The following is a 26,468-nucleotide window of genomic DNA, read 5'->3' as shown; positions in this document are numbered from 1 at the left end:
GCCACAACCATGAAAACAGGATTACACTTGACTGTAAATTTTATTCATTGAGTGGTCTTCTGTGCAGGCACACATCCCTCCCTTCCTTCCCAACTGTGGGGTGTTTGCACAGGAAACTGTTATGCTTCACCATGACAAAGGGAGATCTGGGAGAAGAGCACTCTCCCGGCCTCCATCATGCACTTGTTTGGGCGGGAAAAAGCAGTGTAAGATGGAAGGGGAAATGCTCATAAAGTTTGTCGTTCTCTCCATGACTGACCCGCTCCTGCACAGTCCCATTTGTGCCTGCACTTAAGACCACTTGATGAACAACAATTACAGGTAAGTGCAACCCTGTCTTATAGAGGAGTGAGTGCACTTTTTCTGAGTAAAAGTGCACTCATTCCAAGGTTACAAAGAACAAACCTGTGCATACCTTATTGTCTAATGTGCATACTTTATAGTCTAATCTTCAGATCTTAGATGAGGTTAGTACCATTCTTGAATAAACTGTTTACAGAGCATTTCTCCTCCGTGTTTTACAAGGCAACGGGTAGGAGGGAGAGCAATGGATCAATTTGAAACCGGTGAAATTTGAGACAATCAATGCTAGCCGTTATTATAATTTAAGAGACTCCCCTTTTTAATGTGTAAAAGGTGCATAGCTTAGAGCCCAGAGTTTTCAGTGGAGGGGATTCAGAAATTCTTAACAGGGCTGTGCAGTATAAAAACAGTTGCACGTAATAATCATGTACTGCACTACCTGGAACATCCTTGGCTTGCAACAGCGTGCAAATCAGTTCTGAATTCGGTATTCCATTTTACTCCTTCGTATTCCTTTGGGGTTTCAACTAAAATAAGGTCATTACAAAACAGAAACTTTGCTTCTCTCAAGTACCTTAGGAAAATATAGTTTCCTTTAAATCAATGACAACAAATAACATGGTACTCTTTTTTTCCCCCATGACCACATTTCTAGCACAGGAACAGGCTGCAAAAAAGGACAGAAGTCAACAATTGCATAAGAGAAGCCTTAAAATATTAAAATATTTGAAAAGCAGCAAAGATAAGGAAGCGTAAGTGTTCTTTCACCTTTTGTTTTGTGGGCACAGCCTCAGGGGAGGCATAAATAAGTCGATGTGATCGCACAGCACGCAAAGACTCCATGTTTGTGTTTCATAGATTATGGTAGCAAATGTCCTCAATCAAAGCTCTCTCTTGCCTTGATCAGCAGCCGGGGTGATTCATAGAACAGGGAAATAGAAAGGCTGCATGAACCCATGCCACCCTTTTAAATTCACCTGAATAAGATTCAAAATAGCGCACGCCAAGAAAACATTGCAAATGCTCTTGCTAAATTGACTCCCCTCCTTCAATAGGCGTAGACCCATTATGCATGCACTACTTAGCCCGATTCAGTTTGTTCCATGGTGGGGTCTCCCAACATTTCTTTGTGTACACGTGAGGAGGCTTCACTGATTGCTCCAAGCTGAACCACCATTATCTCCCTCGGATTCTGGGTCACTCCCAGTCCGGCTGGTTGACTGTTGGTTTTAAAATCCCACCTTTTAAATAGGTTTTAATGTTCATATTGACCCTACAATGGGTAAAACATTTTTTTAAGGAAGCCAGTTGCTCCCCTGGAAATGCATTCTGGGAAGTGTGCTCCTTAGTGGACAGGGGTGGGACAAAGGAGTGGAAAAGCCGACGCTGGGCAAACAGGCACTACTCTGTTTCATGTCCCCTGCGCTGGCAGGGAAACCTTTGCACTTTGCCGGCTCTTTGAAACTGCTGAGCTTTTTGGATTTGCAGTGGGTGCTATGAATTTGGGCTTGTGAAAACCTGTCAGTAAGAGAAACTTCGCTCCGAAGGGAATGTTCTTGCTAAATCAACCCCCTCCTCCAACAGGCCTAGATAGACCCATTATGGTAAAGGTCTGGTAAAGGTCTGTACACGTTCACTGTGGGGTGGACAATAAGTGTAGGAAATAATTTCATCGGCTGAAATTATTCAAATTAGATGTTGCCGTAGACTGGTTAGCTACGCCCTGCTTTCTGTCCCAGTCAAACCCCACAAAATGTCTAATTTTGAAGGAGATGAAGCAGGAAATTGTTGACCTGTATAAAAAAAAATGTTTTGCAGTGCCTCTTGAAGATCCCGAAGCTGGAGCTTATTTTAGGAGCAAGGGTAACTCTGCATAGGAATAGCACAGTTCTTTTTTAAAACCTTTTTTTAAAAAAAATATTTTTATTTATTTATTTATATTTATTACTTATTTATATCGAGCCCTTCGATATAAATTTATTTATTTATATTGTATTTATTATTTATTTATTTATAATGTATTTATTATATTTATTTATTTATATTTATATCGAGCCCTTCAGTATAAATTTATTTATTTATAACGTAGTTATTATTTATTTATATTGAGCCCTACGGGGGTGAGGCTGCCTATAAATGCAATCAATCAATCAATCAATCAATCAATCAATCAATCAATCAATCAATCAATCAATCAATCAATCAATCAATCAATCAATAATTTAGTTTTATATACCGCCCTATCCCAAGAGGGCTCAGGGCGGTGTACAGCACAAAGTTTCCCCACAAAATACAAACAAAACCCAAAACAAAACCCAAACTCCAAAAAACAGGCGGCGCAGATAGCTACATACAGTAAGTAATTTACAAATGATAATGCACAAGCTCCATCTACTAGAAACTATAAAAACTAAAAATCCATTAAAGCAACAGTTAGTACAATAAAACGGCGTCCAGCTAAATTCTTAATTTAAAAACCCCACCCAAAGAGGAGGAACGGTGGGTCCCACGGATGTTAAGGGACCCCTGGTGTAATAAGAACAGGAGGGGGAACTTCCTCAGCGGCTGGTCTCTCCAAAGGCCCGGTGGAACAACTCAGTCTTACAGGCCCTTCGGAATTCATCAAGATCCCGCAGGGCCCGGACCATTGAAGGAAGAGAGTTCCGCCAGGGCCAGAGCCGTAAAGGCCCTGATTGGCGTGGAGACCAGCCGCATCATTGTATTTGTCCAGACCTGGACGGCCCATGCTAGCCTGATCTCATCAGATCTCAAAAACTAAGCAGGGTCAGCCCTAGTGAGTCCTTGGATGGGAGACCACTAAGGAATAGAAGAAGAGGAGTTTGGATTAATACCCTATTTTGCTCAACCAAAAGGAGTCTGAAAGCGGCTTTCAAACTCCTTCCCTTCCTCTTCCCACAGCAGACACCTTGTGAGGCAGGTTGTTGCGGGGAGAGTTCTGAGAGAACTGTGACTGGCCCAAGGTCACCCAGCAGGCTTTGTGAGGAGAACTGAGGAAATAAATCCAGTTCATCAGACAAGCCTTCACTTCTCATGCGGAGGAATGGGAAATCAAACCATGTTAGAGTCCACTGCTCTTAACTACTATGCCACGCTGGCTCTTGCTATACAGGGTTGCTATGCAGTGGCAGACAATGACAAATCACATCAGAATATCTCTCCCCTTGAAAATCCTCCGGGGTCCAAGCCCATAGAAGTCAGCTGAGGACTTTGATGGTATTTTAAGTACTACAGTGGTGGCTTTGCAGGATTGCACCTCCCGGATTTCCAATGAATAGGAAGGATCAGATGTGACCAGTGCTGTGCTGTTAGACTAATTTCTGCAATTACTACAACAAACCGGCCCCTTGCGGTCATCCACCATGGAAAGAGTCATTGATTATCACTTCACTGGGCTTCTGCAATTGCACTGTTTCCCTTTCAAATACGAGAAGATTGCAGATCCTTCTAGCTCCTCTAAAAACACTTTTTTTAAAAAAAATTGAAAATAAAGGACAATTTTTTAAATGAAGGAACAGAAGCATGAGAAAGAAACCACCGGAATTGGGTGGCTGATATGTTGCAAAGCTTTGGTGTGAAAGCCCAGCAGTCAAGGAAATATTGGGTGTGACTGTGTGTCCTTTCTTAAAACCAAATGTTACCAGGGTGGGAGCACAGGTCAGTGGCCAAACACATGTTCCCTGTGTGGGTGTGTGTTTGTTTAATGTATAGGCTGCTTTTTCCCATCAGTGGGCTCAGGGTGACTCACAACAGTTGCATCATATAACAATAAAATCAACCATTTATCATCACAGTGTATCATTTAACCATATTTCTGGTTGAATCCCCACTGAGGAATTAAGCCAGATACATTCCAGTTCCAAAAGAAACAACACCTTTTTCATCACGGTTTCTCCCTCCCCACTGCACTGTGTGTCTAGGTCAGGGGTAGGGAACCTGCGGCTCTCCAGATGTTCGAAACTACAATTCCCATCAGCTTCTGTCAGCATGGCCAATTGGCCATGCTGGTAGGGGCTGATGGGAATTGTAGTTCCTGAACATCTGGAGAGCCGCAGGTTCCCTACCCCTGGTCTAGGTGGATGTCAATGGGGAAAGAATAAGCAAAAATAAAGACATAATACCCAAAGGAAGGCGCGGGGAGGAAAGGGGCAGGAAAAGGGAGGCAGTCAAGTTGGAAATCCAGTGCCGCTCTCAACCACAGGCCTGGTGGAACAGCTCTATCTTAGGTCGATTCCCCACTCACCATTAGATGCGCGCTCCTCGCGGAAAATATCCTGGGGCCCTGCAGCACTCCCCACTACACCAGCGGCGAGAATGCAGCCCCCCCCCCGATTCTGCTGCTCCTCCCACCCCTCAGCTTGCGTCCTTTCGGATCCTGGTCGGAAGTGCACCTTTTTCAAAACCATGCGCCAATCGTGCAGCAGTGAGGAAGTCCAGGGGGTGACTCTGGGTTTGGTTTCCTGCCGCTGATAGTGACGTGGAGCCTTCCTTCCAATCAGGCCACGGCGGGGTGTGCGCGATGCATGTGCAGCCTGTTTTTTTTTTCATTTTTAACACCACAAGTCGACGTCTGCTCAAATAGATGTGGATTCATCAGCAAAGCTATATGTTGTAATGGCGAATCTGCACGTACTCGTGGAGATGTTGATTCGTCCTTTTGAAAATTAAAAAAAAACCGCCCCAGCACAACGCATGAGGATCTCTTCCTATTCTTCTCATTTATTTACTTCAGTTATACCCCACCTTTCTTCCCAGTGAAGAGAGAAGACAAGTTTGGATTCATATCCCTCTTTTCTCTCCTGTAAGGAGATTCAAAGGGGCTTACAATTTCCTTTCCCTTCCCCCCTCACAACAAACACCCTTTGAGGTAGGTGGGCCTGAGAGAGCTCCAAAGAACTGTGACTAGCCCAAGGTCACCCAGCTGGCATGTGTTGGAGTGCACAGGCTAATTTGAATTCCCCAGATAAGCCTCCACAGCTCAAGTGGCAGAGCGGGGAATCAAACCTGGTTCTCCAGTTTAGAGAGCACCTGCTCTGAACCACTACACCAGCGGTGGTGAACCTATGGAACGGGTGCCAGAGGTGGCACTCAGAGCTCTTTCTGTGGGCACACGTGCACAGAGTTCGTCATGGGGGGAGGGCAGAAAATCACCCCCACCCCCACACACATCTAGGCTGGCCTGGGCATGATCCTTTATCTGGGAGTAAGCTCGGTTGCTGGCAATGGAGTAAACCCTCCTAGGGTCGTGAGTCACCCATTCGAAGTATTGCATGGTTGCTTCACCAAGCTTACTCCAGAGTAATGCGCGCCTCAGAGCCAACCGTTTTTTCTAAACTAAAACCTCAGTATTCAGGTTAAATTGCCGCATTGGCACTTTGCAATCAATAAGTGGGTTTGGGTTGCAATTTGGGCACTCGGTCTCAAAAAGGTTCGCCATCACTGCACTACACCGTTCTGGCTCTCTCTGAGCCTCTCTCAGTGGAGACTCAAGGTGGCTTACACTTTCTCCTGTCCTCCAGTATATCTTCATCCTATGAAATTGGTTAGGCTGAGATGTGTGACTGGCCTAAAGTCACCTAGCAAGCCTCCATGGCTGAGAGAATGTTTTCATCGCTGAAGGTAATGCTGTTAATGTTGTAAGCCGCCCTGAGCCCATCCTGTGATTGGGGTAGGGCGGGATAGAAATCAAAAAGTAAATAAGTTATAGGAGGGGCAATTCTGATTACAAATACAATTCTGTATAGGTAGGTGGGTAGCTAAAATTTATTGTGTGTGGTCAAAGTCCATAACAATATAGCAAAAGTAACTGCCCATAAACATGTAACAATAAAAGAAAACACAGCAAGGTTAAAAACAGTTTTAAGATTGGCAAAACCAGGGTGTAACACAGATTGCAACAGCAAACACTGGGACGAGAGTTTGGCTCAAATCTTCTTGGCTGCCAGTGGAGACAGTGACATCGTACAGGTGATATATTGATCCCCATTGGATAAAAGATACATTTATTTTTCATGAACTTCTGTATAGTTTATATGTAGCTAGCTGATTAATTCTGAGGTTTGTATCTCTAAATCAGAGCCTACAAGCTCCTCGCCAAGGCAGCAGAAACAGGAAACCAGAACGCTCTGGAGAAGCTGGCTGCCAACATGCTGTTTGGAGACAACAGTCCTCAAAATATAAAAGCTGCTGTGTTGCTATATGAGATTTTAGCTGAAGAAGGGTCTCACAGAGGCCAGACTGTAAGTGTTCTTCAATTAGCTGAACAGACACGCTTCTACTTAAAAGTACATAAATATTTGAAAGGGAGTACAAAGTGGGTTTGTTTGGAATCGAGAAATGTCAGCAAAGCGGGGGACACAAAGTTAATGATTCATCAGGCTGCACGATTTAAAGAGGATAATTGGTTGCGTTGTGGAAGTGTCTGTCAAAACACCTTAACGAATGAAATTTGACCAGGGCTGGTTCTCGGTCCAAGCCACCCAGGTGACAGGCTGAGGAAGTACAATAAGAAGGGTATTGATGGACCACAGGGACATGGCTCATTTCCAGCCACCAGTGGTCTATGTGTTAACTGCTGTCAAGCCTTTTCCAACTCTTGACAACCCTATCAATCAATTTCCTCCAAAACATCCAGGCAGGAGGCGCTTTATTCGCCTCTGTTTTCCTTTTTTTTTAATGTCACGGCTTACATCTGCGTGTAGGGGCCACTGGAGGTGCAATGATAAGATCGTATCGCGGAGACATCAGCATGGCTGTTAGGGTTCGGAATTTGTGTGCATCGTGTTAATGTCGCTATGCATTGGTGGCTTACAAACTCTTTCCCTTCCTCTCCCCACAACAGACACCTGGTGAGGTAGGTGGGGCTGAGAGAGTATTCAGAAGAAATGCTGAAGGCTATTGCCCAAGGACACTCCAGCTTGGGAATGTAGGAGATCACGGAAACACATCTGTGTGACTTCACTTTAGATTAGGCCTCCTGCCACTCCAGGAAGATGTGGAGGAGTAGGGAATCAAACCCGGTTCTCCAGATTAGAAGCCACCTGCTCTTAACCACTACACCACGCTGGCTCTCAACCAAGATCCCCAAAATCTTAGGAAGCTGTGTACATCCTCTCAGGTCGATTCCCCACTTCAAAAACGAAAGTAGATACAAACCGGTTTGGTAAGATTCAGGACCTTTTGAACACAGTTTCCTTTATCCCTCACTTCGCAGCTTCACTGCCCCTCTTGTTTCTCAGAAGCTTGCTTGGCAGCAATGCAGGAGTCCCTACTGTTGGCCAGGATCAAACGCTGAAATCCTGCTCTCAGGAGGCTATTATCCTGATTGGCTGCTGCATTGTGTTGGGGCGGGAATTTTTTTTACTTTCAAACTGACCGATCCACGTCTGCGCAAGCATGCGCAGAATGACTCTACGTGGAGACAAAGAAATGGGCGATTAAAACAAAGCCGTTTCCACGCACCTCCATGCACTCGGATCCACGTGGATACGACATGTAGCACTGCTTTGTACTGCCTTCTACTCAATCAGTCAAAACCGCCCCCTTGTTGCTTCGTATCCACATGGATCTCCGGTCTGCGAAATAAAAAAAAGGCGCGCACAGCCCACTGCATCCTGATTGGATGAGAGGTTCCGCTTTACTCGCAAGGGTGAGTAGTTCGAATCTGGATTCAACCCCCAACTTCCCCACCACTTCAGATTACCCACGCGTTTTTCGAAAAGGTCTACTTTCTTCCATAGAGAATATCCTATCTGGAACTGTCCTATAAATGTCTGTGGAAAGTATTATATATAAAATGGGTAGCCCCATCCAAACACCCAGGCCATGACTCTGTGGCTGCACTGTGCCACCGCTCCCATAGAGGCTTCCCAGCAGTGTGGGGAGGCCTGAAAAGCAAAAAAAGCCTCCCTGCTTCCGAGAAGCCCCCCTTTGGGCTTAATAGACTTATGTTACCTTTTTGGTGGCTTAAGTCTAAAGCCCCAGTTGCTGGTGTAATGGAGCTAATGGCTGGGAGGAAGCTGACTAACATCGGCTCCTCCCATGGCCACACCCCTGGACCACCGCTGCTGTGGCAGTGGCAAGGGCACTGGGACTCTAGCATGTCGTCCAGCATGGCATCCCAGCACCAGGGAGGGCAACAGCAGCTGCACGCCAGCAAAATGACCCCTCCGCCGCAGTAAGTGCCATGGGGGGGGGCAGATTCTCTAGTGCAGCCTGGGGCTGCTGCCACAGGTGGGTTCCGCACCCCCCACCCCGGATGGGGCTGCTAGTTGTTTAATTCATATAGAATAAATGCAACCACCGTTTCCCCATTTTCACTTGTTATCTGTGGCATGCCACTCAATCGTTTAATATCTACCTTATCTTGAACATAGAATTGCTAGAATAACAATGCAGAGTTACAGCCTTCTAAGCCAGTTGCATCTCATGGGCTTAGCAAGGTGTGACTCTGCTCCAGACGGCAACGTAAATCTAGATTCCTTGGTAATAAAGATGAAAGTATATACACAGCACATCCCATTCTATCTGCCAGGTTTATTTTGTCCCTAATACTTTCAATATATGCTCAGCCATGAAAATTTGTGAACAGGAATATGTGTGTATTTTCGCATAATGTTCTGTTACGATGTCTTAATATAACCTGAAAATGTCTGTGCCACATATGTATGTGTCATCGTTGAAAAACATGAACAATGTGACAACTTCAGGAAAATTATTTCAGGATATCCTGCTCTGGCTTTCTTTCTATATATTGTTTGTTCCCTTTATTCAGGTCTTTGAGTTATATTTCCAAAGCACCTTGGCCCCAATTTGATCCATCTTGCTGCTTGAAAGCGGTTTTGAAGAAAGCAGCACTTAACCAATACCATTAGGGGAAAAATCTATACAGAAGACTTTATACTGTAACAGTCCTCCATTGGTATTAAAGTGTTGTCAGCAAGTGTTATGAGCTAAACATTTGGTGGCATTCTTTGACATCAGTTGCCATCACAATTTCCTTCTCTCGATATATTTCTGTACTAGCTTACTTTAATAGCTTGAAATATATTAACTTTCATCACAAAATAGCTTGGAATATATTAACTTTCATTAACTTGAAATATTTCATCACAAAAATAGCTTGAAATATATTAACTTTCATCACAAAATATCCCTATTTTGCTTGCGCCGGTCTTGGCTCATGTGTCATTGAGGTCCCTTCCACATGAGCCAATAAACATGGGTATAGGACAGTAAAAACACCATGGGGGGAGGGGCTTCGCACAGATCCCACCCCTAAAATGAGTCTGCCCCGTGTTATTACCCCCAAACCAGTTTTTTTTAGAATCGCGCTAGTAGCGATTCTCAATAAACCTGGTTTGGGGGAAATAACATGGGGCAGACTCATTTTAGGGGTGCGATCCGCACGGGCCAATAAACACAGGTGTGGGATGGTTACAGAACCTGTTTCAGGGATGAACTTTGTGCAGATCCGGTCCCTAAAATGAGTCTGCCTCATGCTATTTTCCCCAAAATGGGTTTTTTGAGAATCACGCCACTAGCTTTTCAAAAATCCCGGGTTGCAGCTGCTCGCGAGCCAACGGTTGGGGAGGAGGCACTTTATTTGCCTCTGTTTTCCTTTTTTTAATGTTGTGGCTTACATCTGTGCAACTACACAGGTGCAGACAGTCGTATTGTGAGACATCGGCATGGCTATGGGGATTCATTTGTGCATGCCTGTGTAGCTTTGGGAAGTAAATTTTTAAAAATAGCCGTGTCTCCATGCAAAGGCGGGGGTTCCAATCGCTGCCTGCGCAGATGCATGTGAACACGAGGAAAATGGCTTACTTTATCCTGACTGCTGTGCAGAAGGGGCCTGAGTGTGTATTCAGGCTCAGCATGGCCCAAAGATAAATTTATTTTGTATGTGTTTGATTTTTATCTTTCCTTCCCACTTCCCCCTCTTTCCACTTTATTCTCACAAAAATTCCGTATAAAAATACAAACAAGGAAACATACAGTAGAAAATGTTATTGCAAAACATCCTGTGAGAACGGCCGATGACCTGGCAAGAGTTTCAATATCATGTGTAAAAATGAAGTCTTGAGCCTGCGTTGCGGGCCTTTAATCTTCATTCTTCTACTTATTTCAGCTACATCAGTGCAGGCAGCAGTTCAATTTGCTTTCGTAGTACAGTCAGAAATTCAACTTGCTTGCAGCCAATATTGACCCAATACAAGCAGCAATTCAATTTGCTTTCAGCCACAAGCTTTCATAACTACCACCAGAAGTTCAACTTATTTTCATTATCCACATAATATAGGCAGAAGTTCAATTTGCTTCGAGCCAATATCGATACAATCCAGGCAGAAATTCAACTTGTCTTCAGTCACTAATTTGATGTATATGTAACATAATATTGTTTTGTAAAATAAACAAACACTGAGGAAGATTTTGAAACAGGTCTAAACTACTGTGTTTCCCCGAAAATAAGACAGTGTCTTATATTAATTTTTGCTCCCAAAGATCCACCATGTCTTATTTTCAGGGGATGTCTTATTTTTCTGTGTTCTGTTCGTCGGACCTGCTTCCAAACAAAAACTTTGCTACGTCTTACTTTTGGGGGATGCCTTAAATTTCACACTTCAGCAAAACCTCTACTACGTCTTATTTTCTGGGGATGTCTTATATTCGGGGAAACAGGGTTGTAGCCTGTCTGGCTGAAAATGAGTTTAATATCTGCTGACTTTCGTTATCCTCCACTGCCTGGTTGGACCCTTTGCACTGGCAAAGCTGTCAGTGGAAATACACCACGATTTTCATAGCGTATCTTTTTTCTTCACTATGGGGGAGTTGCAGGCTTTTCTTTCGTTTATTTTGGGTGGCTTTCTGTACTGTGGGAAAGCCCTTTGAAGTGGGGGGGGGGGGTGTGCAGCAGCACCGGCCTTCCCCCCAGCCCAATCTGAATTTGGCTTCCAGGGAGCTGGGTATGTTTAGTCTGGACTAAAGGGTGACATGATAACCATGTTTAAATATTTGAAGGGATGTCATGTTGAAGATGGAGCGAGTCTATTTCTGCTGCCCCAGAGACTAGGACAAGGAGTAATTGGTTCAAACCAGTGGTGGGATCCAAAAATTTTAGTAACAGGTTCCCTCGCTAGCCCCCCCTCAGCAAAGGGAGCAGAGGCGTACCTGGGCAAACCTGAGCCCTGGGCAAAACCTGAGTTGGATGGGCAGCCACCCCACCCCGCCCCCCCCCCCCCAATTTTTTTGCACCAGGTCATTTTTAAATCATCATCACATTATAGAAAATGCTCCAACTCACAAATCTGAACACAGCAATGGTGAAACACACAGGTTCTTTGATAGAGACTGGTGAAATAAAAGGTACGAAAGGCTGAGAATCAATGAATTGCAGTACCTGAAAGGGATTAACCCCAGTTCGAGGGAGTTACATTATGAAGTCGCATGAATTAAGCTATATGGAACCTTCTACTGTTCAAAGGCAGAGTATGCCTCTCTACGGGGAGAGCAAGGCATGCATTAGGCGATGGAAAAGCGGACCCAATTAGTGACCCCCTCTCGGCGCACACAAATAATTAGTAACCCACTCTCGGGAACTGGTGAGAACCTGCTGGATCCCACCTCTGGTTCAAACTATGAGAAAAGAGATTCTACTTAAACATTGGGAAGAACTTCCTGATGGTAATGGCTGTTCGACACTGTCTTGGAGGGTGGCTGTGTCTCCTTCAGAGAATGGCGATGAGGTCAGGACGTTTTACCCTTTTGCAGTTGTTGATCTAAGAGGTTGCCAGAGAGGGGGAGAAAAGGGTCTCCACCAGCTTCTTCCTTGGCCTCCCTGTCAAGTTCGAGGATGGCCGCTCACCTGAGAGGGAGGGCAGGAGGCCTGCGACTGCGGCAGGTGGTGAGTGGCTGCCCACCGAGGGGCTGCTTGCCAGTTGCCATGGCCGCAGGCCTCCTGCCCTCCCTGGTCTCGTTCCCTGGCATGGGGGAGGGAAGGAGGAGGGCTGTGGGGACCCACAGGTCTTAATGCCAGTGCTCGGGGACATATGACACCATATGTCCCTGCGGCCAGTACCCGACTGGCCTCAGTTAGGACTTAAGCCAGCCTTTTGACTGGTGTAAGTCCATTATGGTCTATAGAGGCTTCTTGGCAGTGGGGAGGCTTTTGCATTTTTTGGGTCCTCTCCACACCACTGGGAAGCCTCTTGGGAGCGGCAGGGCGGCGCTACATCTGCGCCACGGCCTGCCGCCTCTGCTGTGGATGAAGCTGCCCAACTTTATGATGATGCAGTATTTTGAAACATTCACAAAAATTATGTGCCATAGATTAGACAGCGATATAACGACCAATTGAAGATCGCCTAGAATATTTCATGTCAGAATGAGGATTGAATCCCAGGTGTTTCCTCGTCTGACTCTCTAAACATTACAGCATACTGGTTCACAGTTAGATTCTTCCAGGACCTAAAGGTCTGCAAGCAAGTGTCTCTTAAGCAAATATAGCTTCCTAAATCCACTTGTGGGCATAAGGGACCGCCTCTCCCCATATTGCCCCGAGAACTTTGGTAGGAGCCCTCCTGCTCACCTCGGAGGGAGGACGCCTACTCGTGGATCCCCTGGCCCAAAAAAATGATCAGGGCTGGCCTCCGGCCCGAGGGAGGCAGGAGCCTTTTCAGAAAAACCTGGCCCCTACCTGGTGGAACAAGGCTCCTAGGGAGATCAGGGACCCTCTGGGGAACTTACAGGTTTCCGCCCTTAGGGCCTGCATGAACCTGTTTATTCTGCCCAGGCGTTTTGGCTCAGCCTGAGTTAAACATACATCCCTACCATGTCATCTGGCCTCCTGTGGGCACAAGGGGGGTGGGTAGCCAGACGCCATCCACATTTTTAAATGGCTTCTGTTTTTATGTAATTGATATTTAAATTATGTTTTAATGTATGTTTTAACCTTGTTGTGAACCACCCTGAGCCCTCCGGGGGAGGGCGGTGTATAAAATTAATAATAAATAAAAATAAAATAATAAATAAAACAAAAACATATGCCTGGGGGAATTCACCTACAGTTGGCAAGAAGGGCTGCTTTTCACATTGTGTTTGGTGTGGTAGACTTTTTCACAAGGTGGTTTTGTTATCATGGTGGAATATTTCGTTTCCATCCACTCCTTGTGTAGTAATATCAGTTGTTTACCATGATTGGGCAAACCACTGGCAACCACATTTCACCATTGGTGTACCAGAGTATAAATATTGGCTTTTCTCAGACCTTGTGGACATGCAGCCAGCATCTTCCCCAGGTACAACTGACTCGATAAAATAATCAGAAAGTAATGCCGACAACATTCCTGAAAACCAAAAGAATGGTCAAAAAGTAGAGGGGATATGCTGAACGTTTGCTTTCATTTGACCCCACAGGCATTAGGATTTTTGCTCTCATATGGGATAGGAGTGGAACATGATCAAGCAAAGGTAAGGCAAACCCTAAGCCAATTCTACCAAATCGTCATTCAACTGTCAAATGGTTTCTTGATCCCCAGCATTATATTTTCCTTCATTTTCCCCTAGGCAATTTTATACTACAATTTCGCAAGCTTGGGAGGAAATCTGATGTCCAAGCTTATCTTGGTTTGTAAAACATAATTTTGCTGGTTTCCAATTCTAGATTCCTGAATGATGTAGATTTAAATCATCATGAGTATTTTCTCTCCTAGGCTTATCGGTTCAGGCTAGGAATCAATGTCCCAAGGAGCTGTTGGGTAGCACTTCTCCACTACAAAGAAGTTGCACGTTTTGGTAAGTGTCTATGTATTGTGTCTAGCCCTGGTTTGAAATGGAGTATTTAGTATTGAGGTTCCACACTGTAAACATACAAAGACACTGACTTCACAGGAACCCACCACAGGTATTGAGGAGACCTAAAATCCAGTCACAAGGGTTTGTCCCAACCCCAGATTTGCTCAATGAAAGCGATCAGTACTTTAGAAGCAGAATTCTCGTTTATTGATGACAAGCGCGCCAAAGAGCCGGCTGTAGTGAAGCTCTGTTGCAGGAAGGGCATTTGGGGAAGGAATGAGTGCCTGGGGCAACTGACTTACCTCCTCCAGCCTCCCTTCATCTCCCCCCGTTCCCCACTTATCTTAGCTGGCAGGAGCCTGCTGCTGGCTACCCCTCTGCCCGGCCCTGCCAGGCTGCTCCTTTGGCCAGCAGAGACTCTGCTGGATGAAAGAGCAGCCTGGTAGGGCAGGGCCAAGGGGAGGGGTCTGGGAGCGATTCTCTGCCCCCCTCCCCCCACCTGACCAGCTGGCGTGTGCCCCTGGACATGTGACCTCACATGTCCCCATGAGCCGTCTACCTCTGCTCTGTTGTCTGAACTGATTACAAGACAACAACCAAAAGATTGTATTCCCTAACAGAGGCCCACCACCCCTTCTTCAAAGGTGAGGAGGCACACACATACTCACAAGTATTCCTTAAGAAAAGAGGGAAGATAGCACACACACACATTCCGTACACAGAGATAGCAAGGGCAGGTGAACGGGGTGAGAACCCAGTGTTTTCACCCCACCCCAAGAATATAGGTAAGCGGGGGGTTCTTGGGTTCACCCTCCCCCCATTACGGGTCTGAAGCTCTGCCCTCCGTTTGTGGGTTTTTTTTGTATTTTTAAAGTGTTTTCTGTTTTTGGCCTGCAGGGGGCACAGTTTTTAGGCTAGCAGCACCACATTTTCAGGGATTGTTTGGGAGACTATCCTGATGGTACTAGCCAGGTCTGGTGAGATTTGGTTCAGGGGGTCCAAAGTTATGGACTCTCAAAGGGGGTGCCCCATCCTCCATTGTTTCCAATGGGAGCTAATAGAAGATGGAGGCTACACTTTGAGGGTCTGTAACTTTGGACCTCATAAACCAAACTTCACCAAACCTGGGTGGCATCATCAGGAGAGTTTCTTACTGATACCTCCCAGGTTTGGTGAAGTTTGGTCCAGGGAGTACAAAGCTATGGACTTCCAAAGGGGGTGCCCCATCCCCTATTGTTTCCAATGGAAGCTAATAGGAGATGGGGACTACACCTATGAGGGTCCATACTTTAGGACCCCAAGAACCAAACTGCACCCAGGCATAATTAGTATCATCAGGAGAGTCTCCTAAAGATGCCCTGAAATTCTGGTGCTGCTAGATTAAGCATTGCACCCTTGACAGCAGGCACTCCCCAAATTTCCCCAGATTCTCCATTTAAATCCACCCCCTTCGGCATGGATTTAAAAGGAGAATCTGAGGTCCAAAGTTTAAACATTGAAAGTGATGCTGTTTCAGGGTGGGGGATAATCCACTGGGCAGGCATCACTTTCAATGTTATTCTTAACAGGACCCCCAGATTCTCCCTTTAAGTTGGATTTAAAAGGAGAATTTGGGCTCTCTAGTTTAAACACCATTGAAAGTGATGTTGTTTGGCAATGGATTACAACATCACAGCGGCCGCCCGGGGAGTGTGTGTGCAAAACTCAGATTTTGCACCGGGCTCCATTTCCCCTAGCTACGCCTCTGCCCAGAGAAGAGGGCAGAAGGGGCTGCTGGCTGCCGGCTGTGAGCCCAGCTGATGGGGGGCGGGGGAGGGCAGGGCAGGACAGGGGCGTCTGCTGTCCCTGGCCTCAGAGAGCTGCTTTTATAAGCACTGGGGCCGGGGCCGGGGCTTGGGAAGGCATGGCCATGCCCCAGGGGCGGGTGGGGGCGTGCCCGTGCCCCCGAACCCTCCCATAAGAATCTATACCTACGTCCCTGCCCCACCCCCTTGCAGCTGCAAGATAACAGTATCTAGCACAAGCAAACTTTCCCACATTGTTCAAGCAGGAAGCTGTCAAAAGCAAGAAACATGGCAGGACCCAGGCTAAGACATTAAAGTGTCACGACGGGGTTGCTCAGATTATGGTGGACCAACTGTGAGGAACACTTCATTACAAACTGTTATGCTAGCCCAAGAAAGACATTATGCCAGCAGAAAATGTTTCACTTCTTAGAATAGATGTTTCAGATTCATCTACATTCTGCACAACACTTGTTCCGTTGATGTAATTGTATTTTTTTATTCACAGTTGCTAAGCGATTAGAAAAAAACAAAGAACTGCCGGTAGAAAAAGTGAGACTGATGGAGAAGCCTGAAAAACAGAGTTTGAAAACAGAATTTTTAGATTGGGATGTATATCAGTACTACAAATTTCTGGCTGAGAGAGGAGACACAAAAATACAGGTGAGATATGCCAGTGACAATGACTGGGTTATGAATAGAGAGGTGTGTGTGTGAGAGAGAGAGTGTGTACGCACAGAGAACAACAAGGAAAAATTAAAATACCTTGCTATCTAATATACTTTTTCCCTTTTAATTCCACACTTTCCCCCCTGAGTTTGGTTCCAAAAACTGGTTTTCTTCATTTCTCCTCCATTGTTTTCCTGAGCAATTTTACTGTGATGTTTTTTCCAAGCCAGGTTCCCTAGAAGGTGCAATCATGTTGAAAGGGATTTTATTTCTCTGCCCCATCAAACCCCTCACCCTTACCCATGCTCCTGTATAGTCGTCCAACTTCCCCTTCAGCCATTTTCCCTCCTCCTCCATTTTCAACGGAGTTTTTTTTCTCTTATCACATTAGTGATATAAGGTAGGGGCACAGACACAGGTCTATTGTATCAGCTTTGCCCCAAGTGAGCACAGTAGCGTTAAGTCAAAAATACAATGTGATCACAGTTAGAAGCGATTAAAATTGATAAAGGAAGTTTCTTTTGCAGGAGGAAATTGACAAGAGACTCTTGCAGTGGTGATGGTGCTTTACAGCAACAGTCCCTTGTCAATTTCCTTTTTGCAAAAGCAATTTCCCTTCTCAGTTTCACTGGCTCCTATATTCTGTCTCAGGGAAAGATATCAGGAGTTGAGTGAATCAGCCACATTTTCCTGGGCCATCCTTGTGTTGAAATTTGTGTTGAAAAAGGAGCATCAGTGGCATAGGAGGTTAAGAGCTCGTGTATCTAATCTGGAGGAACCGGGTTTGATTCCCAGCTCTGCCACCTGAGCTGTGGAGGCTTATCTGGGGAATTCAGATTAGCCTGTACACTCCCACACACGCCTGCTGGGTGACCTTGGGCTAGTCACAGCTTCTCGGAGCTCTCTCAGTCCCACCTACCTCACAGGGTGTTTGTTGTGAGGGGGGAAGGGCAAGGAGATTGTAAGCCCCTTTGAGTCTCCTGCAGGAGAGAAAGGGGGGACATAAATCCAAACTCTCTCTTAAAAAAATGTTCCGTGAGGTCCTAGTTTCTGTTCCCTTGCCCCATCTGATTCTCTTTTACAAGTAAAGAATCTTACTTAAGTGCCACCGTCATCAAAACCATTATCTTCTGCACTGTTAAACATAGCATTTTGATAAAAGAGCATTTATATTGCCACGGACGGCTGTAAGCAACCCTTCTGCCAAAGAATGCATGATTGCACTGTAGTCTTTCCGTGAGACAGAATATAATTGCAGATACATTGTATCTTCACCTTAACACAACTTTGCTCATTTGGAATGAAATTGACACAGCTGGTTTGTGTTGTTACATCGCTAATATGGTAGAAAGAAAAAATATTGAAATTTTCCTTTCAAAACAACAAATGAGGGGGAGGAGAAAATGGCCGAAGGGGAGGGTTGTTCTTCTGCATCACTGATAACATCCCACCACCATTAAGATTAATATGTTTTCAGCAGTAGTGTGTGGAATAACTGCAACTGAAGAGGCAAAGGGACAAGGGGAAGAACTACGGGGGTGGAGGGGTGGGAATGGAGGGGTGTGGAATGGTTTCAGAGAAAACATTTCCAGGTCACAAGTTTGACCATTAGGAACATCTGTGGCAAGCTATGCATGCACAAAAGTCCTAAATTGAAAATATATTTCAATCGCTGGGAGATGAAAAAGTTTAACGGCACAGATCTGACCTGTAGTCTAAGGATTTTCAACTGCAAAATCATCTGATATGCGCCATACCCTGACATAATGGAATCCATGTCCAAACCTTTTCGGGTAGCACTATTGTATTCCCTGTAAAACTATCTGTACTTACCGTGTTTCCCCGAATATAAGACAGTGTCTTATATTAATTTTTGCTTCCAAAGATGTGCTATGTCTTATTTTCAGGGGATGTCTTATTTTTCCTGTGTTCTGTTCGTCGGGCATGCTTCCAAACAAAAACTTTGCTATGTCTTACTTTCGGGGGATGCCTTATACTTCGTACTTCAGCAAAACCTCTACTATGTCTTATTTTTCGGGAATGTCTTATATTAGGGGAAACAGGGTACATATTAGCATGTTGTTATAATTTGTGCTTCAAATGTCGCATCCATCCGTTGTATTAGCTTGCTGTGTGTAATTTGCCTTTAAGTGAGAAACATAGATTATAAATAACATACATAAATATTTAGGCTTGCCAAACTCCAGGTGGGGCCTGGAAAACTACTGAAGTTCATTTCCAGACTACAAAGATCAGTTCACCAGGAGAAAATGGCGACTTTGGAGGGTGAACTCTTTGGCACTGGATCCCACTAAGATCATTCCCTCCCTGATCTCTGCCCTTTTGAAGCACCACCCTCAAATTTGCAGGAATTATCCAACTTGGAGCTGGTAAACCAACTCACTCATTATTGCAGTAGGGAGGATTCTCTTACATTATGAGCCTGGTTTTCCCCCTCCTTGGGATTTTAATTCACAGATTATTTACTAGTAAATTAAATACTAATTAAATTCAGTCCTGCCCTTCCTACATGTTTTAAAGCATTATGTGTACGTCTACAGTGCAGACGCAAGCAGAGGTGACTTCAGGTTACTTAGCAGGGGTAGCTCTCCATAGGATTACACTGTTGATCATCCCTTCTTAAATATTAAAAAAGGAAACAAATGTTACCCAAAAAGTTGGGACGCAACAACCCTCTTTGGTTGGGGAATTAGCTGTACAGCGCAAGGTCGCTTAGCGTGGCTTAAGGAATGTTGGGTAACTTGATCAATATATTGCCCGTGTATATGGGTTTCAGCCAGTGGTGGGATCCAAAAATTTTAATAATAAGTTCCCATGGTGGTGGGATTCAAACTGTGGCGTAGCGCCAATGGGGTTGGGTGGGGCACGAGGGGGCGTGGCCAGGCATGACAGGGGCGGGGCATTTCTGGCCGGGGCTGTGGCAGAAGGGCCTCAGCTGCTGCGCCAGTCTTTGAGACTGCTTCAAGTTCTGTGCGCTACTGCTGAGAGGAGGGGCGTAACTAAGGCAAAAATCACGTGGCAAAATCACCAATTAGTAACCCCCTCTCAGCACACACAAATAATTAGTAACCTACTCTCGGGAACCTGTGAGAACCTGCTGGATCCCACCTCTAGTTTCAGCTCACTATAAGAAACCAGCAGAGAAAATAAATTTATTTTTCTAGGATTTTATTGGGAAAATAAGAAATGGAATAAAATAAATTCCCACTCACAATCACTCAATTGCTGGGGTAAAAACACATGCATACAAGGTTTCCGAGGATGTAATTTAGAGGTGAAGGACAGGTTTTGGAAATAGAGAAATGGAGGAATATCAAAGAATATATTTACCAGTCTTGTAGTGGACATCCAGGAGACAGAGACCTAATGGGCCAGCACTAGGCTCTGAAATGATCAGCGCTGATGGAACAGTATTATTGAGCACCATGATGGTGTGAGATAATATTGAACACCTAACTGTGGTGTTTTTATAGGAAAAACATGTTTTGGGGCAAAGGAAATCCTTTGACATAGGATTTTTTCTGCTGTTCCAGGTGAGGTAATAGTCTTGAGTATCAGACTACTGACTTGATAGCTGACCTATAATCTTGATGGGTTTTGCCAGGTGTTGGACAAAACAGGCAATGACCCTTAATGGGTGTTGCAACATAGATGGTCACAAGGAGGATGAGTCAGAGGAAGGCTCTTGAGTAGATTAAGAGAGGTAGACAAGAGAAGAAGAAGAAGAGGAGGAGGAGGAGTTTGGATTTATATCCCCCCTTTCTCTCCTGTAAAAGACTTATTGTCGCCAGGAAAATATCAAAAAATATTTTCCTAAGCCTGTTGCTAGAGTACACTGGCTAAAGGCCAGAGCAAAGAGACCAGTGTTACCCAAAAGTCTCCATAGGACCTGGAAAGGACGTATATGTGGTTGTGCCAATGTTTCACATGATTTAAGGTTTATTGCTGTTAGTTTAGGATATTCTTGTTTATACTCTTTTAATATATTGTAAGTTCTGTAGGATTGCATCAAATGTTTAAATTAGAAATGTTATTCCAGATATTTGTATCTGTTAGTAAGAGCAATAGCTTGTAGCAGCTGAATATTAAGGCCCAAGGAAGTTAGCCTTGGAATTCAGTTTGGGCCAACACCCGGTAAACCTCTTTAGCGAAAACAAAGACCCTTTTGGAATTACAAATTGAATCTGATGACGGACCCCAGATATCCCGGCTGTTGGAGAACGCGCCAAGATCACCATTGGACCATTTGAACTTTCTTTTTGTTGCGGGACTGAGGCCTGGGTGCGTTAACAGCCTCACCCAGTTTTATGAATGGACACTCTTTGCTCCCTGTTCCAGAACTGTCGTAAAGTCTCGCGGAAAGACTCCTGACAGCGAGATCTCATGGTCCCATTCACAAAGTTGTAATTGTACCTTTCTTTTTATGTGTTGATGTGTTCTTTATTGTTGCAAGGTAAGGGACCTGCCCCCTTACCTGCCTCCTTGCCCTCTTTTGATAAGTGTATATAAAAGTTGCTGCTCTTGACTACGAGGGTGTGATTCCCCTACCTGAGCTGTTTGAAGCAACTTCTTCTCTGGGAAAATCAAATATTCTGCTTTTTTGAAGTACACTGGCACCTCGGCTCCACTATGTTGCCTGAGAGCTAGTTCCAAATCCGTGAATTTAATGTTACCCGAGCAGCGAAGCAGTAAACAGAGGGCTCCGAAAGGAGGCTGACTACAGAAGAAGACGAAGAGTTTAGATTTATCTCCCCCTTTCTCTCCTGCAGGAGACTCAAAGGGACTTACCAATCTTCCTTGCTCCTTCCCCCCTCACGCTGCAAAGCGCACCTGCTGGGGTAGAGGTGGGGTGGGAGCTGAGAAAGGAAACTCCCAAAAGCTGTGACTAGCCCAAGGTCACCCAGCTGGCGTGTGTAGGAGTGCACAGGCTAATCTGAATTACTCCAGATAAGCCTCCACAGCTCAAGTGTTCAGAGCGGGGAACCAAACCCAGTTCCTCCAGATTAGAATGCATCTGCTCTTAACCACTACGCCAGTGCTGTTCCTGGTTTCACCCAGGTGCGCTGTTGTTCATATTCAAATGCTGTTTCCTGAGTATGTGCCAGGCATGAGGTGTGTGTGTGTGTGTGGGGGGGGTTATTTAGGCATCCTTGCCCAGTCCCTATATGAAGTTCCTGAATTCAAACAGACTCCTCCGTTCAGGGCACGGTTCTGCCAGGTCTGACAGGGCAGCATCCCAGGAGAAAGACCATTCCCTCCCCCTCCACGCCACCACAGGTCAAGTTGGCTACACAAATGTTAAGTAAGTTTCAAACCTTCTCTAAGGAAAAGGGAGTTTGACCTCTCAGTCACCAGCCAATTAGTGCTGTGCACAGCTAGCTCTGCAAACTGACAGAACCAGTTTCCTCCAAGCACAATGCTGGGGTCAGCGGGTAAATGCCTTTTGATTGGAACACAGCACTTCCAGAGCACTCCACAGCTCAAATAGTGTCTGTTTGTGTGAAGCCATTTTTTTAGGGTTGATCTACAGAGATCCCATAGGTTTTCAAGGCAAGAAATGCTTAGAATGGTTTGCCGTTTGCCTGCCTCCATGTAGTGATCCTGGACTTCTTTGGTGGTTACCTTCTGAGATTTGGTGGTTACCTTCTGAGATTTGACAAGTCTGGGCCATCCAGATTAGGGCCTCCCCTTGCATATTCTTTTTGGTGCCATCATGGCGTTGGGGTTAAGAGCAGGTGGACTCTAACCTGGAGAACCAGGTTTGATTCCCAACTCTTCCACATGAGCGGCGAACTCTTATCTGGCAAACTGGATTGGTTTCCTCGCTCCTACACATGAAGCCTGCTGGGTGACCTTGGGCTAGTCACAGTCCTTTGGAACTCTCTCAGCCCCACCTATTTCACAATGTGTCTGTTGTGGGGAGGGGAAGGGAAAGGAGTTTGTAAACCCCTTTTAGTCTCCTGATAGGAGAGAAAGGGGGGTTATAAATCCAAACTCTTCTTCTTCATAAGTATACTAGGTTTACAGAGAATTCTTTAGCAAGCTTGTATTTGATTAATCTGGAAGATTCAATATTTACCCTACATGTTATACTTGAAATAATCTGACCCTCTGGCCACAAGGTATTTATCAATAACTTTTTATAGTTTTGGTTCACAAAAACACAAAACGTGCACTTTTAAAAAATAAATATTTATTTCTTCTAGGTTTATCTTGGACAACTGCACCTTTTGGGAAGAAAAGGACTTGAAAGAGATCATACTGCAAGTACACTCAAATATACCTTGAAAATTAATCTTCTTGTCCTAATCCTGAGCCCTTGTATTTATGAATGTCTTTAGTTTATTTCAGCAAGACGTTTCCAGCTAAATGTGCTAAAGATCACAGGCTAATTCTATTATCCGGAAGGGATTGTATGGACGTTCTTTTTAGAATCTGCCCAAAGAGACTGCCCAAGTGGCTCTTTAAAGTGCCATGAATTGCAAACAGTTGATGCTGATTCGGTTTTGAAGGGAAATGCTCGCAATGTGTGCATGCTGTTTTCTCTCATTTCCCCTTTAAAACTTTCATGCACCAGATCCTCAGGACGGCTTTTTAAAAAATTGAACTACTTGGGGTCCTCTAAAGTGGCTTTGGAAAATGTTTATCTATGGGTGAAAAGGGGAGGCACAGACTCATGCCTATGCAGCAGTGGCGTAGGAGGTTAAGAGCACATGTATCTAATCTGGAGGAACCGGGTTTGATTCCCCGCTCTGTCGCCTGAGCTGTGGAGGCTTATCTGGGGAATTCAGTTTAGCCTGTACACTCCCACACATGCCAGCTGGGTGACCTGGGGCTAGTCACGGCTTCTCGGAGCTCTCTCAGCCCCACCTACCTCACAGGGTGTTTGTTGTGAGGGGGGAAGGGCAAGGAGATTGTAAGCCCCTTTGAGTCTCCTACAGGAGAGAAAGGGGGGATATAAATCCAAACTCTTCTTCTTCTTGTTCTTCATGAGGTTCAGGATTGCACCCCGATGTGTTTTCCAAAAAACTGCAAATTCAAACCTATATACTTAATAAAACTTATGCTCATGTTTAAAGGAGGAGAACCTTCATAGAATTGCAAAAGGTTTAGTGAGGCAAATCTTCTTTTGCAGAAACCCCAGTGATTGGCCTGGATGAAGCCAAAGTTTTGCACTCTTAGCAGAATTTTTTACTTACTTAATGCAGGGAAGAAGCAAGGTTACTTTTGAAAGCAAAGTCCAAAACACTCATGAGCATTGTTATGCTCCCCTTCCACCCCACATCTCAGAACATGCATTCAATCCGGGATTTTTATGGCTACAATATATTTCTGATTTGTATTAATGCCAATAGTTATACATGGTGTGGAGAAGGATGGAACAGGCTAATAGCAAGTCTGGAAAATAGCAAACAGTAGCGAGTTAATCTACTCATTTGCTCCCTTGATGTCCACACCCAAGCCAGAGCTATAGTTAATGAAGTTGCAAATGTGCACTATCCCTTGAATTGAGATGCTGCAACCCTTCTCCCCTTCAGCTGTTCCTAAATTTTCTGAGCCAAGCCACCCCAAACCACCATCACAGCACACCTCAAGCCCTCAGCCACAGCTCTGACCACAGAAATCACGCGGCACATGCTCCCCTGTGCACCAGAGGCGCAAAACCCTGGTTGAAAAACAGGGATATTGAAGGAGTCCCATGATTTCTGCAACAACCCACCCCAAACCACCATCACAGCGCACCTCAAGCCTTCAGCCTGCGAAGGCTTGAGGTGTGGCTTGAGAAGGCTCTGACCACTGAAATCACGCGGCACATGTTCTCCTGCGCACCAGAGGCGCAAAACCCTGTTTGAAAAACAGGGATATTCAAGGAGTCCCGTGATTTCTGCACCAAACCAACCCAAACCACCATCACAGCACACCTCAAGCCCTCAGCCGCAGCTCTGACCACAGCAATCACAAAGCACATGCTCCCTGGCGCACCAGAGGTGCAAAACCCTGTTTGAAAAACAGGGATATTGAAGGAGTCCCGTGATTTCTTCACCAACCCACCCCAAACCACAATCACAGGACACCTTAAGCCCTCAGCCACAGCTCTGACCACAGAAATCATGTGGCACATACTCCCCTTGTTTGTTTGGACGGCCCCCCTGCGTGTCTGGACGCCCCCCATGCGTGTCCGGACAGCCACCTTGTTTGTCCGCACGGCCACTTTGTTTGTCCGGACGGCCTCCTGCGTGTCCAGACGCTCCCCATGCGTGTCTGAACGTCTCTCTTGTTTGTCTGGACAGCCCCCCGTCTGTGTGCGGACGAGCCACTTGTTTGTCCGGACACCCTCCTGGTGTCCGGATGCCCCCTGCGTGTCCGGACGGCCCCCCTGTGTGTCCAGACGCCTCCTGCGTGTCCGGAAGCCCCCCTGCGTGTCCAGACAGGGCCCCTGCGTGTCCAGACGCCCCATGCGTGTCCGGAAATCCCCCCATGCGTGATCGGACGGCCACTTTGTTTGTCCGTATGCCCCCATGCGTGTCCGGACGCCCTGATGCGTGTCTCAACGTCTCTCTTGTTTGTCCGGACAGCCCCCATTTGTGTGTCCGGACGGACCACTTGTTTGTCCGGACACCCTTCTGCGTGTCCGGACGCCCCCCCCGCGTGTCCGGATGCCCCCTGCATGTCCGGAAGCCCCCCTGCGTGTCCGGACGCTCCATGCATGTTCGGATGCTCCCCTGCGTGTCCAGAAGCCCCCCTGTGTGTCCGGACACCCCATGCGTGTCCGAATGTCCCCCTGCATGTGCGGACGCTCCATGTGTGTCCGGACGCCCTCCATGCATATCCAGACGCCCCCATGCGTGTCCAGACGGCCCCCCTGCATGTCCGGACACCCCCCATGCGTGTCCGGACGGCCACCTTGTTTGTCCGGACGCTCCCCTGCGTGTCCGGAAGCCCCCCTGTGTGTCCGAATGCCCCCTGCATGTCCGGAAGCCCCCCTGCGTGTCCGGACGCTCCATGCATGTTCGAATGCTCCCCTGCGTGTGCGGACACCCTCTTGCGTGTGCGGACGCTCCATGCATGTCCGGACGGCCCCCTGCATGTGCGGACGCTCCATGCGTGTCCGGACGCCCTCCATGCGTGTCCAGACGGCCCCCCTGCATGTCCGGACACCCCCCATGCGTGTCTGGACGGCCACCTTGTTTGTCCGGACGCTCCCCTGCGTGTCCGGAAGCCCCCCTGCGTTTCCGGATGCCGCCTGTGTGTCCAGACACCCCCCATGCGTGTCCGGACACTCCCCCTGCGTGTGCGGACGCCCCCTGCGTGTCCGGATGGCCCCCTGCGTGTCCGGAAGCCCCCCTGCGTGTCCAGACAGGGCCCCTGCGTGTCCGGACGCCCCCTGCATGTCTGGACGCACCATGCGTGTCCGGAAACCCACGATGCGTGATCGGACGGCCACTTTGTTTGTCCGTACGCCCCCATGCATGTCCGGACGCCCCGATGCGTGTCTCAACGTCTCTCTTGTTTGTCCGGACAGCCCCCATTTGTGTGTCTGGACGGACCACTTGTTTGTCCGGACACCCTCCTGCGTGTCCGGATGCCCCCCTACGTGTCCGGATGCCCCCTGCATGTCCGGATGCCCCCTGCGTGTCCGGACGCTCCATGCATGTTCGGATGCTCCCCCTGCGTGTGTGGACACCCTCTTGTGTGTGCGGACACCCCATGCGTGTCCGGACACCCCCTGCGTGTGCGGACGCTCCATGCGTGTCCGGACGCCCTCCATGCGTATCCAGACGCCCCCATGCGTGTTCGGATGCTCCCCCTGTGTGTGCGGACACCCTCTTGCGTGTGCGGACGCCCCATGCGTGTCCGGACGGCCCCCTGCGTGTCTGA

General features: G+C 46.6%; 1 protein-coding gene across 1 annotated transcript; it reads left to right on the top strand.

The window, feature by feature from the left end:
* The first annotated feature begins 304 nt into the window (after positions 1-304).
* SEL1L2 (SEL1L2 adaptor subunit of ERAD E3 ligase) lies at positions 305-26,468 on the top strand. The gene is made up of 10 exons (XM_048506371.1): positions 305-321; positions 6,398-6,560; positions 13,738-13,791; positions 13,888-13,947; positions 14,034-14,115; positions 16,408-16,562; positions 22,796-22,856; positions 25,269-25,433; positions 25,569-25,677; positions 26,369-26,468. The coding sequence occupies exons 1-10, from the start codon at positions 305-307 to the stop codon at positions 26,466-26,468; spliced, it is 966 nt and encodes a 321-aa protein (XP_048362328.1).

Source organism: Sphaerodactylus townsendi, linkage group LG01, assembly GCF_021028975.2.
Source record: "Sphaerodactylus townsendi isolate TG3544 linkage group LG01, MPM_Stown_v2.3, whole genome shotgun sequence".
Lineage (NCBI taxonomy): Eukaryota > Metazoa > Chordata > Lepidosauria > Squamata > Sphaerodactylidae > Sphaerodactylus > Sphaerodactylus townsendi.
This window is presented reverse-complemented; position numbering and strand designations above follow the sequence as displayed.